Source organism: Elgaria multicarinata, chromosome 7, assembly GCF_023053635.1.
Source record: "Elgaria multicarinata webbii isolate HBS135686 ecotype San Diego chromosome 7, rElgMul1.1.pri, whole genome shotgun sequence".
Classification (NCBI taxonomy): Eukaryota; Metazoa; Chordata; class Lepidosauria; order Squamata; family Anguidae; genus Elgaria; species Elgaria multicarinata.
The window spans coordinates 7,959,124-7,976,637 of record NC_086177.1 but is presented as its reverse complement, the minus strand read 5'-3'; the positions used below and the strand labels follow the sequence as shown (position 1 = coordinate 7,976,637).

The following is a 17,514-nucleotide window of genomic DNA, read 5'->3' as shown; positions in this document are numbered from 1 at the left end:
TGCTCACAGAGCTCTGGGGCCGAGGAGGAAGGCTGCAAACTCTCCTAGAGACGGAATTGTGCGCTTTGCAAGAGATCCTGCAGCAAAGACGGAGGGAACTGAAGGAAACCCTGCAGAATGGTGCAGCTGTAATGATATTGCAAGACTTGGTGCTGGAGATACTGCCGTGACGGCGGCAACTGAGACCCGACGCCTTCAAACTGCAAAAGGCAGACTACAGATATTTGCTGGGGTGGTGGTGGCTCCTTCCATCTGATGGTGCCAAATGAAGGGATCACACCAATAGCGACAAGCAAGCAAGAAGTGGCTTGAATGTGGAAAGATCTGAGACTAGAACTCCCGGAAGGGGTCTCCGTTGAAGATGCAGACAGAGAAGAGGATGGGGAGGAGTCTGAAGACGAAGGAAGCTGGGAAATCATGCACAGGAGACGCAACCAAAGACCCAGGGATAGAGGACCAATACTGGAGGGCTCAACCCTTGTGCTGAGATCCTTACCAAATAGATGAAGATGAATGGGCAAAAAAGCTAAGGAGACATGACGTAATATGAGCCGACATATAGAACATTAAGCGTAGACTGTTTTTAAGCACTTTTATTTGGACTTCTCCTTCACGTAGAAGGATAGTAACAGAAACAATCTGAGGCCATGGTTAGACCGACCGGGTCTAGCGTGACGGAGGGGGGAGGTTCTCACGATATGGTTATTGTGAGATCTCCCCCTCTGTCTACGCGTGGCACATGATGTCCCAGGAGGGAGAGGACGTTGCACCCACCATTTTGTTTTGTTTTTTAAAGGAGAAGGAGCGCACGAGCACACAAACGCAAAATGTAATGTTTTTTTAGAAATACATTTCCCTGCTCCCCCATCCCACCCCAAATGGGCACAAAGCTCCAAAGGAGATCTGTGCCCCATGCCCAGGTCTCGGCTCTTCGCGATTACGCATGAAGAGCCGGGACAACCCACGACACCCGGCCACACGTTCGGCCGTGTCAGGATCATCCCAAGACCGTGGAAAAAGCGGGTGAAAAGGGTAAGGCGATATCCCAGGCCAAGGGAGGGATCAGCCCTCCCTGCTCCCGGGATCCCCTGTGCATCATGTAAATGCCCAGGGAAATCCCCGGGAAATCCCCCCACCTAGCCACGCCCTAAGTCTATTGTTATGCCAATCATTTAAGAGGGCCAAAACAGTATGTGAAGAAAATGTAGTAAGGCTGTGAAAGAATCTCATCTCACGTGGTCGACATAGGTATTACTACACATAGGTGTGACTGTCCACCCCCGGACAGAAAGAGAATGTTATTACTAAAAACAGTCATTATACTTTATTATTGGCGGGTAGCAATTTGTTAAATTGAGGTGTAAGCTATCGCTCTAGAAAGCGATGGAACGGAATGCCCCCCCCCCGCCCCGCAAAGGCAGCGAGGAGGTGGAAAAGGGAACGTGCTGCTGGTTTTAATTTTGATTGGTTGGGATTTGTTCTTAGTTTCAAATGGGGCTGTGCACAGGGCCCCCGAACCGGTTTGGTTCCCAACCCAGACCTTCCAGATTGGGCCTGAACCAGTTCGGGTCGATCTGGACCTCCCCCGATCCGCTCCGGAACCAGATCCGGAGTGAGATCCGGAGGTCTGGATTGATATTCGGCCCCATTTTGCCCCTCCTTCCCCACTTACTTGCCTCCACAGCAGACGGCGGAGGCAGGTAAATGGGGAAAGGGGGACAAAATTGGGGGCCGAATAATAATAATAATAATTTATTTATTTATTTATTTGTTTGTTTCCTGCCTCTCCCTCTGGATCAAGGTGGGGTACAACACAAATAAAAACACCATAAAATACATACAACTAATTCAAACGTTTAAAACCAGTGCATCATTAAAAGTAGCACACCATTAAAAAAGGCATCTTAAAATTCAGCTGGGTAGGCCTGCCGGAAGAGATTAGTGTTTATGGCTTTCTTCCCTGGCTCCGCTGCCCACCGCTGCATGGACTGTGGTAGACAACGGAGCCAAGTAAGCCCCCCTTCCCACTTATTCTGAATGGAACCTCCCTACCCAATACTTGGGCTGTTGCTAGATGAGAGTTCAGCCCGGGCTGAAACCCGGGCTCACCCCTGTGCGTGCAGATGATGCACACGGGATCCCGGGGTCAGGCCGGGCTAAACCCTCCCTTGACCCGGGTTAACCGGATCCACTTGCTGAGCCCGGGGCTGTGGAAAGTCTAGCTGGTTCCACGGCTTTTCCCAACTACGCGGCTTACTCACGAGTAGCTGGGAGAAGCTGCCCATCGAGCCGGGGGCAAGAGAATCACGCGGGGGGGGGGAGAGAGATGGGGGCCAGGGGGGGAAGAGCGGACCCGGCAGGAGAGATGGGGGGAGAGTGGAGCCAGGGGGGGGAGATGGCGGCCGGGGTGCTGGTGGAGGGGGCATCAGACATGGCGAGCGGATGGGCGGGCGAGCAAAAGGGTAGCGAGTGATGGAGCGAGCGGGCAAGCAAGGGGGCCTGCAGGGGGTATCAGACATTGTGGGGTGGAATCGGGGGCAGGGGGGAGTGGGGAACCCTTTATTTTTTTTAAAAAAACAACTTACCTTTTCGTTGGTGCGCTCCTGCGCACATGGCCCCTTTACCTTTTTTAAAAAAAATGCAGGACGCGATGGGGCTTTCCTTTCCCCATCGCGTCTGACGTGTGGAAAGGAGGGACAGCCCGCGCTAGAAGTACTAGTATAACTATTACCCAGAGGACCTTTTCTTCTGCCGTTACCAGATTATGGAATGACCTGCCAGGAGAGATTCGTCAACTTAACAGTCTTCCGAATTTTAAGAAAGCCATAAAGACTGATGTCTTCCAGCAGGGCTACCCAGTTGAATTTTAAGATGCCTTTTAATAATGTGCTGCTTTTAATAATGTATTAGTCTTAAATGTTTTAATTATATGTATTTTATAGCATTTGCATTTATGTTGTACCGTGCCTCGATCTGGAGGGAGAGGCGCGTAACAAATAAATTATTATTATTATTATTATTATTATTATTATTATTATTATTATTATTTAAACCTAACAAGGATCCAACCAATCCCGACTCCTATAGATTACAAGATATTTGCTTCAATATCGTCTAATAGATGAAAAACAGTGCTAGGATCTGTAATTCATCCCAGAGGGATTTTTTTTTTGTCCTGCAAGGAAGGCCGGAAGGGGCATGGGAGGCAGCCGACGTCACGTGTGGGACCTGCGAAAAATCTGTGAGTGCCCAGTAACGCGCTCGTCGGATGGAGCCCCACAAGTCAAGGTGGGATTCAGAAAACCTGGGTAAACTCGGGTTTTTCTGGTTTCCACATCCTTAGTTGCTTCTGTTAAACTGCTTGCAGCTTCTCATGCAGGCACAGGGATGTAGACAGAATAGACACATTTGGGGGATGAAACAAAAGGCCACAACTTATGGCTTAAGGATTCACGGTGAGCTATATCCTTCTTCTAGTTCTTTAAACATCTCCCCTCCCTGTTGCAGGTATCTAAGCCTCTTGGGAGAAGACAGTGATGACTCGGGCCATTTCTACACCAGCCCAATTGGTGGCTGGTCATGGCTGAGTCCCTGTGTGTCCAAATGATGCACAGGGACTCCCAGGGGAAAGGGGGGATGGGAATGGGTTTTCCCAGGGATAAAGAAACCCTGGGAAAACCCGATTCTTCCCATAGTTTCAGGATCGTCCTGTGACCAGGGGAGGTGTGGGCCCCCGTCCTGCCTGGTGCCACGCTTACTTGCAAGTAAGTGCAGCCCCAGAAATGGTACAGAGGGATGCCGCACGGCTCTGTGCCCATCAGGGGAGGCAGCAATTTCACCAGCCCTGGGATGGCAGGGAGGGGCAGGGGGTGAGGCCCTACACATTTCTAACGGAGTGGGGCCTCACTCTTGTGGGACTTGCCCTGCCGCTTCAAAACAGAAAGAGGTGTCTGTGCTGTCCCTGGACGTGGGGCAGTTGTGTGGAACCAGGGGGAGGATCTCAGAACCAGGCATCGAACAGCATATGCTGAGTTTTATATCTGACCCCAGAATAGTTGTTTTAAACGGATATGGTCTGTTTTTGTTTGTATTTTATGCTTTTCACGGTTTTAAATGTTGTATATTTGCTTTTAATGTTCACTCTTCTTAAACTTTTGTAAACTGCGCAAAGACCTTCGGCTATGGGGTGGTATATAAATGTAGTAAATAATAATAACAACAACAACAACAACAACAACAACTGAGCCACAAAAACATGGGTGGAGAAGCGATGGTAGGGAGCGTGTTTCCTCCCCGTGTGATGGAGCTCAGAGTTTGGCCATGAGAGGAGCCCAAGGAAGTGGGAAAGTCTCACAGGCTTTAATGTCTAGACAAATTAGTACCTGTGGCCTGTAGCTAGCCTGTTCGAAGCAAGCAAGACGGCACAACCACAGCCTGCCCCCTCATCTCTTCCATCCCCAACAGCCATGCACATGGTCACCCCTCCATCTACCCATAATGTACGGAAAAGAGAGGAATTCTGGCTGTTTTATGCCCTCACTAGACACATAATCATCACTCCAAAGCAAACACACAAATAAACACGCCAGCCTTGCAGCTCGTCTTGCCGTCTACATGTAGCTCCAGGAAGACATGAATAATTATTAGAAGAACTGGGAAAAAATGAATAGTGCTTAGAAGGAAAAAAGATGGTTCTGATTAGGAAAATTCCTTGGAGATTCAAGGGGAAATGCTACCCACCTCTCGCCAAACGCCTCCCATGCTGAGTTCATTAGGTTGGAGGGTAATGCTGAAGATGTCCTGTTGCTGAATATGCAAATAATGTCATTTGGAAGGTATTCAGCCGGTTTAAAACCACTTTCTCCAATCACACCAAGTAAAAAAATAAATATTTGTATGCACAAAATATGCCTCCCTTTTCTCTTTTCTTTTTTCTTTTGCCAATGGATAGCAACCTGATGCCGGAACCTGCTGGTGGAAAAGGGGGAGGCAACTTTGTTGATTTCCTCATCCTTATGCAGCCCCCCCCTCATTGTGCAGGCCCCCAAGATTGGGTGGCAAAAGAGGCTGTATAGATAAGGGGGAAATGGTGAAAGGTTTCAGACAAGACAAAGGTTCCGTTAGTGAGCAGTTCATCTCTCCAGTTCCATCATGTTCAAACTGCTTTAAATGGGATTGCTCTCTGCTAGAAAGGGCAGTGTCACGACACAGGCCTCACAGCCCAGGTCTTGTTGCACACAAACCCTCCTCCAGCCAAGCGCCACCACTTGAACAACCTGAGGGGAGGGTAAAACACCAACCTTTCCCTCATAGAGGGTCAAGGCTTGAATCTGGAAAGGTTTTACTGTGTATGGCATCGAATCATAGACTAGCAGAGTTGGAAGGGGCCTACAAGGCCATCGAGTCCAACCCCCTGCTCAATGCAGGAATCCACCCTAAAGCATCCCTGACAGGTGGTTGTCCAGCTGCCTCTTGAAGGCCTCTAGTGTGGGAGAGCCCACCACTTCCCCAGGTAACGGATTCCATTGTCGTACTGCTCTAACAGTCAGGAAGTTTTTCCTGATGTCCAGCTGGAATCTGGCTTCCTTTCACTTGAGCCCGTTATTCTGTGTCCTGCACTCTGGGAGGATCGAGAAGAGATCCTCCCTGATAATAAGCTGAAGGTTTTATATAAGGTGTTTATGATAGTAACTGTAGAGCAGGTGATAAAGCCAAGCAGACATGTGGTTTGAGGTAACAAAAGATTAAAATGTTTATTTTTGTTTACCAGATCTTAGTTACTTCGAATTCAAGTTAACCTGCTTAAACTACTAGTTTTAATAAAAACAGTCATCTTAAGTCTCTTAAAATCTCATCTCCTTTCACTCTCCACACCACTGACACCCCTAACGGACACTCCCCACTCCTAACCAACGGACCCCCATTGATACTCCGCCCCCCTTTCACCGCATCATCAGCCCCACCCACTCAGTCCCACATTCTGCACTCACTAGACCTACAAAGCCACAGACACACCTAAGGGAACAGAACTGTGGGGTAATGCCACAGGCAGATTTGTAGTCTGGGGGTGCTCAGAGATCCAGCTCTGTCACTTGAGGCACAAATAGCCACCGTGGTACGAAGTGCCTCTGATCCGTTTCGGCTCATGGATCAGCTACTGCCCGAGCCTTATCACATACCAGCTGCAACCACTCGCCTGGATTATTGCAGTGCACGGAACATGGGGCTCGCTCTGACGCTGGGCCAGAAATGTCAGTTAATGTGGAACAGAGCTGCCTATTGGGACTGGCCATTTTGAACCTCTTATTCCAGCGCTGCGTTAACTGCACTGGTTGCCCAGGCAGGCTCTACACACTCCTACTTTAAAACAGTTTCAAACGGTTTTGACAACTGTTGGGACACACTCCATATACGGTTTTCATACCATTTTCAAAGTGTTCTATCCTGCTTGGGGTAGATCTTCAACCCAGTAGGTTTCCAAGCCCTTAAACCAGTCTACCTGAAGGAGCACTTTCTCCCAAATGTTCCTGCCTGACCGCTAAGATGATCTTCGAAAGCTCTTCTCTGGGTGTCACTGCGCACAACGATGTGACAGGTGGCTACCAGGGAAAGATCCTTTTCTGTGGTAGCCCCCACCCACCCCATCTGTGGAATGCCCACCCTAGGGAGATCTGCCTGGCATCTTTACTATGCATCGAGACGCTAGGATGAGACCTTCCTCTTCTGCCAGGCATTTGATCTTCAATTTGCTGCCTTTATTACAGGTTTACTGCTTACTCTTTGCAGCGCAATCCTACAGCTCTTCAGTCTGATGAGCCATAAGATATTACAGACAGCTCCCCCCACAGGCCATAGACAGAACTATCATCTCTATGTGGCGGGAGGGGGGTCTGAGCGGGGATCTTCCCCGGCTCTGTTAACTAGGGACCCCCCAACATGGTGGCTCCTTTTCTGAAGCCACAGCCGTGACCATGGAAGTTGTCCCGGAGGAGGAAAGGGAGTGTGGTGGTAGGCAGGGAAGGAAGGGGAGAAGGGAGACATGAATCTCCCTGGTCCACAAGAGTCTCTGAGAGGCGCAGAGGCCCGTCCAGCTAAGAATGCGAAAAAGCAAGAAAGGGAGGCAAAAATGCCTCCCTCCCGCCCCTCGCCCTGACTGCCAGGGCTAGATGGAGGCTTCTGGTCTCAGAACCATCTATAGAGTGGGGATCCCGTATGACTGCACTCGTAAGGCTTTTCATATCTTCTTCTTTTATATATTGTCATTGGCTTCATTACTGCGCTGGTCATTATTTTACTGTTTTGTGTTTTTGTAATTGCAAAGCGTTTGTCAATCGGGCAGTCGATAAATCTAATAAATAAACAAATAAATTTAGTTACTAGTTGCCACTGAACTCAGTTGTACCTGGGTGGACTCGGGAGTTTCATGTGTTTGTTCTTGTTTAAGAAGAGGTTCTTGTCTTGCTTCCTGGCTGGTGAGTCTTCTAAGGACCTTGCTAGACCTGTGTAACAATCTGGAGGAGAGGAGGGGAGATCTCGCATTAGGAATAACGCGAGGTCTCGCTCTTATTCAGACGGGAGCCGCGACAAGCTCTGGAGGAGAGCCGTCGCGGCCGCCATTATTATTATTTTTCAAGCGGCAGGAGCCACAAAAGTTAAGTACGGGTTTTTGTTTCTTTAATTCTCCGTTCCCCCCACCCCCACCCACAAAGTCCTATCCCCCGCCCGCCCCCCAGGCCCCGTTCTCTGTTCCCGTCCACCCCCACCCCCGCAAAGTCCGATGTCCCCCGATGTCCCCACCGTAGCCCTGATGGCTGCAGCGGTCCTGTGGAGCTGGGAAAAGCGGCAGACCTGGCTACACGCCCGCGGTCCCAGCCTCAGCCCAACCTGAGGTCGGGACCACGGGAAGAACCACGCTACCAGCAGTTCCCGTTAGCGCGGTGCCAGGGCGGTGTGACCCCTGCCTGAGGCCGGGATCCCCTGTGCGTCGTTTGGACGCACAGGGATGAGCACGGTCCTCACACCAGGCTAACACCTGGTCTAGCAAGGCCCTAAATCTCACATGGTAGCATGTCTAGCTTTAAGAGGATATCAAGTGATGCAGCCAGTAAAAGATGTATAATCACCCAGTTCTGTTGCATGCAACCTGTCTGCTTCTTGGAGTCTGTATTTTTCTCCTTTTGCCTATGGAAGCTTCTTGCTTTTGGTGAACAGGTCATTTGACTTGGTCCACTGAAGAGGAACCTGCAATGTTTTCCCACGTCCCTGCAAACCACCTCAATGTTGTTGAACTGTGGCATGCAAAAGTACAGGGTCTGCTTGTCTCAAATGTGTGGGATGGCTCATTGATCACGAGCAGGGATCTACTATGGGCAGAAGGAACAAAGAAAAAAAGGAAAGAATTGCCTCTAACATTTTATATAGAGTGAAATTCAAAATGAATTTGGAGGTCCTGCTCAGGGGAAAAATATATATGCTCAGTTGTGAAAGATGCCAAGAGCATTTCAATAAGGCTGGCAAAAGAGCACCTCAAGAAAGTGCCATATATCCCTAGGATGCCATCAAGTTTTACCTAAATGGTAAACCTGAAGTCCCAGAAATGTTGAGATTTCTATGGGGCCCAGATGGCTGAGGAATTTTCCAAGGGAAATGGAAGGAGATTTGCGGTTTGTGACATCTCTCACAGATGTTTTCCACACCCATGCTTGGGCATCACATGCAATCCATTTGAGGGTACTGGAGCTCATTATCTTGCTTAGGGTGACCATATTTTGGAAACCAAAAAGGAGGACAACATGGCCGCCCTATAGGGGGGTGCCCACCAACATGTCCAGCCCCCAAGGGGGCGTGCCCACCCAAACATGGCCTTGGTCACAGGTCTGATTTCACAGCACACAATTAAGACAAACCTGTTCTACATAACATCTTAATGTTAAAATCACTGGAATAAAGTATAAGTGAGACATTCTGTGTATCTGAAATTAACTTCACTCATTCTTAGCTTTTGCTGTACGTTGAAGCTTTTGGTATACTGTGTGCTCAGCTACACCAAGCAGGGTATTCCACTATGAAAGCGGTATATAAAAGGCAGGAGCCACACTACTGCTTTATAGCAACATTGGAGTGCACTGCAGGATCTGCACTACTGCTTTATAGTGGTACTGAGGTGCACTGACAACTGTTGGGGCCCAGGACACATCTACACCAAGCAGGATATAACACTATGAAAGTGGTATGAAAGTGGCATATGGTATGTGTCATGGGCCCCAACAGTTGTCAGTGCACTTCAGTACTGCTATAAAGCAGTAGTGTGGCTCCTGGCTTTTCTCTACCGCTTTCAAAGTGGAATGTCCTGCTTGGTGTAGATGAGCCCTGTGTGTGATACAGTCTTCCCTTCCCTCAGATATCTTTTCTGACTGCAAATCCTTCACTGGATGACCACAGCCTAACCTTTCCTAACATTTAACACTGTTTCCCCATCACCTTACTGCATACTGTTACCACTGAATATGTGAAGCAGTTGACAAGTATACAACAACCAAACAACCAAGCATTCAGAAAGAGTATAAACTACTATTAGCCTGCAAACGTTAGCCATGGAACAAAATGGACTAAAGGCTACCACCTCTTAGCTTGTTTCAACGTCAACCAGGCATAACAGTCAAAAACAACCGAGGAAAACACACCTACATTGAAATTGCAATACCTAATGACAAAAATGTTGCAGAAAAGGAAGAGGAAAAGAGAGGAAAATATGCACCACTGGCTAAACTAAAGAAATGTGCCGTTTAAGGCCCCCCTTGTTTCCATCTGGGGCTCTCCTTGGTCGCTGCAGTGACATCACAGCGGCGACCAAGGAGAGCCCTGGATCAACGTGAGGCAATGGGCTGGGGGCCGCGCTCCCTCCCTTCTGGGAACCCGCCCTCCAGCCCCCCCCCTGCGTTGAGAAAGAAGAAGAAGAGGAGGAGGAAGAAGAGGCGGAAGCAGCAGCAGCAGCAAGAGAAGCAAGTAGAAGTAAGACAAAGGTGTGTGTGTGTGTGTGTGTGTGTGTGTGTGTGTGTGTGTGTGAAAGTGTGTGGGTGAATAGGGTGCCTGGTTGAATGGATGTGTTTGTGTTGGCAGTGTGTGTGGGAGGGCTGTACTTTTCTGCATGTTGGGGGATGATTTGGAGGTGATATTCTTATGAAATAATGCATTTTGACCCATAGACCTTCCTATCCAATTTGTTTGATATAATTGGCATGACGTATATTTTGTAAAAAATGCTGATAATTGTCCATCCTTCTTAAAAATCTTTCAAAAATTAACAGGGTTGCCGCCATCATCATCATCGTCATCATCGTCATCGTCATTTATCTCTCTTTTCTTGCTCGTGGTGGTTTTCCTAGGTGAACATGATGGGCTTTGCCAAGTCATGCGGTCTTTTACGGATTCAGAAATGTCCTGACTATTGAACATGTTTTAGGTATGACTGCTTTCTGGATGTTGGTGTGCATGTATTTTGGTAGGCCTAATTTCTGAAGGTTTTCTTTAAAAATAAAATGATGTGATGCTGGTGACTGATGTGACTAACGGAATAATTGTAACTTTTTCCTGTTGCTATAGTTCTTTAACTTCCATAGCCAGTGGTGTATATTTCTCTCTCTTTTCCTCTTCCTTTTCTGCAACATTTTTGTCATTAGGTATTGCTGTGTCAATAAGGTAATTGTGTTTTTCTTGGTTGTTTTTGACTGTTATGTCTGGTTGAAGTTGAAACAAGTTAAGAGGTGCTAGCTTTTAGTCCATTTTGTCCCATGGCTAACGTTTGCAGGCTAATAGTAGTTTATACTCTTTCTGAATGATTCGTTGCTTGTTTGTTGTACTAGATTTTTCTGTATGTTATGTAGAACAGGTTTGTCTCAATTTTGTGCTGTGAAATCCGACCTGTGACCAAGGCCATGTTTGGGTGGGCATGCCCCTTTGGGGGCTGCACATGTTGGTGGGCATGTCCCCTTGGGGGCTGGACATGTTGGTGGACACGCCCCATTTGGGCGGCTGTGTTGTCCTCCTTTTTGGTTTCCAAAATATGGTCACCCTAGTCATGTGAGCTCCCTGTGATCAGAACAAACCATTTGGATTCACCATTGACCTCAATATATCAAGGCACCAAGCTGGGATGACCTTTATCACCTCTCTTATTTGCTTTATCCATGGAACCACTGGCGAAACTTATAAAAAATGGTAACTCAATTGAAGGAATCAAGTTTAAGGGAGGAAAGAGATTTACTAATTTATATGCAGAAGATTTGGGCCTAACCTTGTCAAACCCATTAAGGGACTTACAGAGAATATTGAAAATCACTACTGAATATGGTGGCGTGTCAGGGCTGACAATCAATAATAAAAAAAATCTAATATATGATCTCTGAGGCCACGCCTAGACCTAAGGTTTATCCTGGGATCATCCAGGGTTCGCCCCTGCCTGAGCACTGGATCCCCTGTGTGTCACCTAGGGCCTTCCTAGACGAGGCCTTAGCGCGCATTCTGTCCCGGCTTCCCTGCTGTGCGTCCAGATGACGCACAGGGGAATCCGCAGACAGGCCGCGCTGAGGCCTGGTCTTACCCGCCATAAGCGAAGTCGCTTATGGCGCGCCTTTTCCCCAGCTCCGGCCTCAGGCCGGAGCTGGGGAAAGTGTGGAGAGTTCCGCGGCTTTTCGCGGCTCCTCGCTTACTCGCGAGGAGCCGCGAAAAGCCACGGACCTGGCACGATGCGCTGTGCCCATCGTGCCAGGAGGTGGGTGATCCGGGGGGGGGGGGAAGATGGCAGAGGGCGACGAAGGAGACAGCGAGGTGATGGCAGAGGGCGACGAAGGAGACAGCGAGGTGATGGCGGAGGGCGACGAAGGAGACAGCGAGGTGATGGCAGAGGGCGACGAAGGAGACAGCGAGGTGATGGCAGAGGGCGACGAAGGAGATGTTGGGGGGGCGGAGGGCGACGAAGGAGACGATGAGGTGATGGCAGAGGGCGACGAAGGAGATGGTGGGGGGGCGGAGGGCGACAAAGGAGATGGTGGGGGGGCGGAGGGCGACGAAGGAGATGGTGGGGGGGCGGAGGGCGACGAAGGAGATGGTGGGGGGGCGGAGGGCGACAAAGGAGATGGTGGGGGGGCGGAGGGCGACGAAGGAGACGGCGAGGGGGGCGGATGGGGGGGATTAAATTAAAAAAAAACCCTTACCTTCTCCGGCGGCTTCGGGCCCCACATGGCCCCTTTAAAAAAAAAAAAACATGGCCGACGCTGCAGGGCTTCCGTCGTCCCTGCGGGTCGGCCGTCTAGGAGGCTGGGCGGCGCGCGTTAAACTTAGCACGCCGTCGCCCCGCCTCCCTGCCGGCTTATCCCGGCAGGTCTAGCAAGGCCCCTAGATGAACAGGTTTGACTCCTGGACGATCCAGGGATAAACCTGAGGTCTAGCTATGGCCTGAATCTATCAAAAAACCTAAAAACTAAAGATAAGCTCATGAAAACTACTGGTATCCCAACAAATGCCAAAAATATAAAATATTTAGGGATATATTTACCAAAGTCAATACAAAATGTGATCAAGCTGAAGTGTGGGTGATAACTTTCTCCTACAAAAAGTGGAGGAAGGAACTAGAGGATCGGCAATCCTTGACTTGATATTGACCAATAGGGATGACTTAGTGGATAAAGTGGCAGTTATGGGAACTCTGGGGGAAAGTGACCACATCATACTTGAATTCTTGATTATGAAGGAGACAAAATTTGAGCGTAGCCATACACGTACTCTGGATTTTAGGAAAGCTGATTTTAATAAACTAAGAACTATGATAAGTAAGGTCCCATGGCAAATGAGCCTAATGAGAAAAGGAGTGCAGGATGGGTGGGAGTATTTAAAAAAGGAAATTTTAAAGGCACAGTTACAAACAATTCCAACAAGGAGAAAAGATAGAAGACAACAGAGGAAACCAATGTGGCTCCACAAAAAGCTTAGAGATGACCTGAAAACAAAAAGGGATACATATAGGAAGTGGAAGGAAGGCCAGGCTACAAAAGAAGAGTACAGACAAGTGGCGCAGAAGTGCCAAAATGGCGTCAGGAAGGCTAAAGCTCAAAATGAGCTGAGATTAGCGAGGGATGCTAAAAGCAATAAAAAGGCTTTCTTCAGATATGTGAGTAGTAAAAGACCGAGGAAAGAAATGGTGGTTCAACTTCTTAATGAGGATGGCAAATTGATAACAGATGACAAAGAAAAGGCTGAAGTGCTCAATTCCTACTTTGCCTCAGGGCGTTGCTAGACCTACCGGGTGTTCCGTCGTTGAGGAGCGGTGAAAGCGGCTTTTCCCGTTCAGCCGTGACGCCTCATGATCCACACCTGCCTTCGATTTGTGGCGGAAGTTTGCGCCGGTTGTGCTGCTGCCGCCGCGAGCACGGTTGCGCAGCCACACCGGCCTGATTGCCGCGGTTTTTTTTTTCGCTCGCTGCACGGTTTGCGCACGTCCGAAAGACCGCAAACTTGCGCAGCCGTCAGCGATGCCGCCGCCGGCCCTGGCGGCGGCAGCGGCGGCAGTGCCAGTGCCAGCTGAAGTGCTGCTGGTGCTGTTGAGGGTCAACATTGATGCGCTCACTTCCTGATGGGGGTCGTGGCGGGTGTCATATGACCCGAGGTCAATCGTCTGCATGGCCACTCTGTGCCTACATCTCCCATCATGCCTCTGAGGTGTCGGCGGCGATGACCGCCTCTGTGCCCTGTGCCCCATCCCAAGGAGCCAACCCACATCTGGCAGAAACAGCTGCGCCAGCGGAAGCGCATTGTCCGGATGCAGCATATCAGGGCAGCAGAGGTGGCTGTGTGTGCGCGTCTGTGCGGGAAACGATAGCCAAGAGAGGGCAACTATGCTCCCTGACGAGGACCGTGACGATCTTTGCGCGGCCATAGCCATGCTGATCTTGCTTCTGTCGGAGTATCAGCGCCTCCGTGCACAGGTGGCTGCCAGGCGGCGGCAGTTGCGGGAACAACTGGGGAGGTGGCTACTCCGCCGCAGCAAGCTGCGGGCCGCCCTCTGCCGAACGAGGCTAGCCATGCTGGCCGCGTATGGCGACTACGTCCGCGAGACACGCCGCCGCTTCTGGGTCCGGCCGAGGAGCAAGGACTGGTGGGAGAACTTTGTCCTGAAGGAGTGGGACGATGAGCAATGGCTGAGCCATTTCCGCATGAGCAGGGGCACCTTTTTTGAAATCGTGGAGGAGTTGCGGCCGCATCTGGACAGGAGGTTGACTGTCATGCGTAGACCTATCCCAGTGGAGAAACGCCTAGCCATCACCCTATGGAGGCTGGCTACCCCTTGCGTCTACAGGACCACAGCAGAGCAGTTCGGGGTAGGCTGCTCTACGGCGGCACAAATAGTCCTGGAGGTGTGCTTTGCCATGGAAGTGACCCTCCTATCTCGTACAGTCAAGATTGGGAACGTGGCAGAGGTGAGTGGGGGATGGGGGATGGGGTGGGGGAATGCGCTGGGAACAGGCACTCACTTTTGCGGAGGTCCGCAACTTCGGAACAATGGCGCTGTCACTAATATGCCCTTTGTGTTTTCTGCCCCACAGATCATGCATGGTTTTGGGGAGCTGGGGTTCCCTCATTGTGTGGGCGCGGTGGATGGCAGCCATATTCCTCTCCAATCTCCGATACACCAAGCCTCAGAATACATAAACAGGAAGGATGAGTACTCCATGATTCTGCAGGGGACCTGCGACCACAAGGGGCGGTTCATCAATGTGGAAATAGGATGGAGCGGCAAGAACCATGATGCCTATGTCTTTGCCAACTCAGGCCTCTGTGAGACGATGGATGCAGGTGTCTTCGTGCCTACCCATCCAACAATCAGATTGCACGGCCAGCAGATTCCACCCCTCATTATTGCGGATGGCGCGTACCCTTTGCGTGAGTGGTTGATGAAACCCTATGGTGGGGCACTCACTCCACAGCAAGCCCACTTCAACCGCTGTCTTAGGCGAGCACGCCTTGTGGTGGAGCAGGCGTTCGGCCGCCTCAAGGGGAGGTGGCGGAGCATAGGCGTGCGCCTGGAGCTGGCCGAAGAAAACATCCCTTCGGTCATCAGTGCTTGCGTCATCCTGCACAACATCTGCGAAACCAAGGGGCACGCCATGCTCGTGGAGGCGGCGGAGCACAATTCTGTTGAGCTGGCTACTCTGGGCGAGCCCTACGTCAATGAGGCCAATCGCCACACCCGGGAAGGGCACAAGGTGCGGGATGCTGTCAGAGAGTTCCTGTGGGCTAACCGCCGCTGACAGCCTGCCTCATAAAATTGGACTGTGCTTCTTCCCCTGTGCAGTCCTTCCAGTCCTTTACCCCAGAGTAACAGGCGTATGCCCACTTGTGTGCAATCAACTCTAGGCTATGTACGCCCACATGTATGCAATAATATATATGCTATGTACGCCCACATGTATGCAATAATATATATGCTATGTACGCCCACATGTATGCAATAATATATATGCTATGTACGCCCACATGTATGCAATAATATATATGCTATGTACGCCCACATGTATGCAATAATATATATGCTATGTACGCCCACATGCATGTTATTTACTGTTTACTCTGTACAGCACCATCTACAGTGATGGTGCTATATAAATTAGTAATAATAATAAACTCCAGTCAAACTGCGCAACGTGAAATCATCCTAAATGTAGCCCGAAGGGCAAACCGTGCTTATCACCATCGTCCGCTTATTTGCGGACGTCCGCAATCTCGGAAAACGTCAACAGGGGGAGCGTATGTCTCCGAAGGGCAAACCGTGCTTATTGGCATCGGCCGCTTCTTTGCGCATGTACGCAGTTCCGAAAAACGTCAACAGGGGGCGCGTACGTCAGGCCTACCCCGGTCAAGATGGAGCCTCGGAGGGTCGCCTACTGGCAGGAGCCCGAGATGGAGATGCTCCTTGAGCTCCTCCTGCAGTCTGGAAGGTCGGAGCGCCTCATGAGGAGCTCCAGCCTCCAGACTATTGATATTTTCAGGAGGGCTGCAAGGAGCCTCTCCATCGCGGGCTACTCCCGCACTGCTGAGCAGTGCAGGAGCAAGTTTAAAGGCCTAAAGGCGGCCTTCTTTGAGGCTCTGGAGTGCTACCGGGGTAGCCCTCCTAGGAGAGCCCAGCCCCCCTTCTACACCCTCCTGCACGAGTTGTGGGATCGGGCTGGGCGACCCTCGTGGGAGGAGCGCCGCCCAACAAGTAAGTACCCTTTGTATCACTGTGCCCCATCCCCCAACACTGCAGCCATGCTGAAGCTGCCCTGCACCACCTGCTATAATCATTGCCTGCCCCTCTGTGTGGTGGTTGCACTCAGCCTCATGCCAGTGCCTTGGCCAACTTGTCATTTCTCCATCCCAGCCCATGTATAATGCATGTTGGCAGCCAGGTGCAAAGCCCATCCCCCATCCTGGTTCCATGTAGGCAGTGGCCCCTAGAACTGCTTACCATGCCCATGTAATGTGGGTTCCAATGTGGCATCTCATTGCGCAATGAATGTCCTGGCCCACTAACTGATGCATACCTGCCTATTACCTTCACAGGGCTTCAACGTGCCCGCCTCCGGGCTGTGTGCCAGGAGGAGCCTGTTGCAGCTGAGGAGGAGCAGCACCCAGCAGAGGAGGGCAGTGGGGAGGGAGGCCCCCCTCCTGAGGCGGCCCCCCCAGAGCAACCTCCCTGCAGCCCACCCACCGCACCACCTGGTAAGTCCACAGCCCTACCACAAGCAGGGGTTGGTGCTGGTTCCACGCACCTTCTGTTTGGGGGCTTGGGGAAGAGGCTGCATTCATTGGAGAGGGAGTGGTGCACATCAGTCTAGTGGCATCCAAATGAACACGTATGTGGCCTCCTCCCTGCCAGGTTGTGCACCATTCCACCTGCCCACCCACTCCCTCACTACAGTTCTGGTTGTGCACTCCCCACTCCCATCCCTCACCTCCTCAACACCCCTTCTTTTCTGTGACAGGTGATGGAGCTGCTGTGGCTGTGACGCCAGATCTCATGCGGTCCTTCAGCCGCTTAGAGGGGGCGGTGCGCAGAACAAGTAAGTAGTGACTCTAGTGTTTGGTGTGCTCATGGGGGGGTGCTGCAGCATACATCACTAATACCATCTTTCCTTTCGCAGTGCGCTCCTTGGAACGGAGGGTCACCCGCCTGGAGCGGGACGTCCGGGCCATAAAGACATCCTGCAGGCAGGATGCTCACGAGCAGCAAGGCCCCTGACTGTGGCGTTTTTATTTTTTTATTACTGTGTTTGAAAGTAATGGTTTTCATTAAAATAAAGCTTTCCTTTGTTGTTGTTATAAAAAATTAAAAATTTTCTAATGTTTATAAAAAAAAATAAATCTAATATATTTTGCTTAAAGGTGTGTGTGCGCTTCTATGCAGTGCTTGGCCAGGGTCCCTGGCAGGAGTAGGAGGAATGGTGAGCCACCCCACCCCACTCCACCCCACACTCAATACTA

The 17,514-nt window shown here is 50.4% G+C and overlaps 1 protein-coding gene across 1 annotated transcript; it reads left to right on the top strand.

The window, feature by feature from the left end:
• Positions 1 to 13,520: 13,520 nt before the first annotated feature.
• Positions 13,521 to 17,256, top strand: LOC134401336 (uncharacterized). Its single transcript, XM_063130179.1, has 5 exons — positions 13,521 to 14,471; positions 14,598 to 15,257; positions 16,594 to 16,752; positions 17,016 to 17,093; positions 17,175 to 17,256. The coding sequence occupies exons 1-4, from the start codon at positions 13,890 to 13,892 to the stop codon at positions 17,037 to 17,039; spliced, it is 1,425 nt and encodes a 474-aa protein (XP_062986249.1). The 5' UTR covers positions 13,521 to 13,889; the 3' UTR covers positions 17,040 to 17,093; positions 17,175 to 17,256.
• The last annotated feature ends 258 nt before the right edge of the window (positions 17,257 to 17,514 follow it).

Bases quoted from the DNA above. Each gene is read 5' to 3' on its own strand.
- LOC134401336 (XM_063130179.1), top strand. From the start codon at position 13,890: ATGCTCCCTGACGAGGACCGTGACGATCTTTGCGCGGCCATAGCCATG. The intron at 15,258-16,593 runs GTGCGGGATGCT...TTACCTTCACAG, and splicing joins ACACCCGGGAAGGGCACAAG to GGCTTCAACGTGCCCGCCTC. The intron at 16,753-17,015 runs GTAAGTCCACAG...TTTCTGTGACAG, and splicing joins CCCACCCACCGCACCACCTG to GTGATGGAGCTGCTGTGGCT.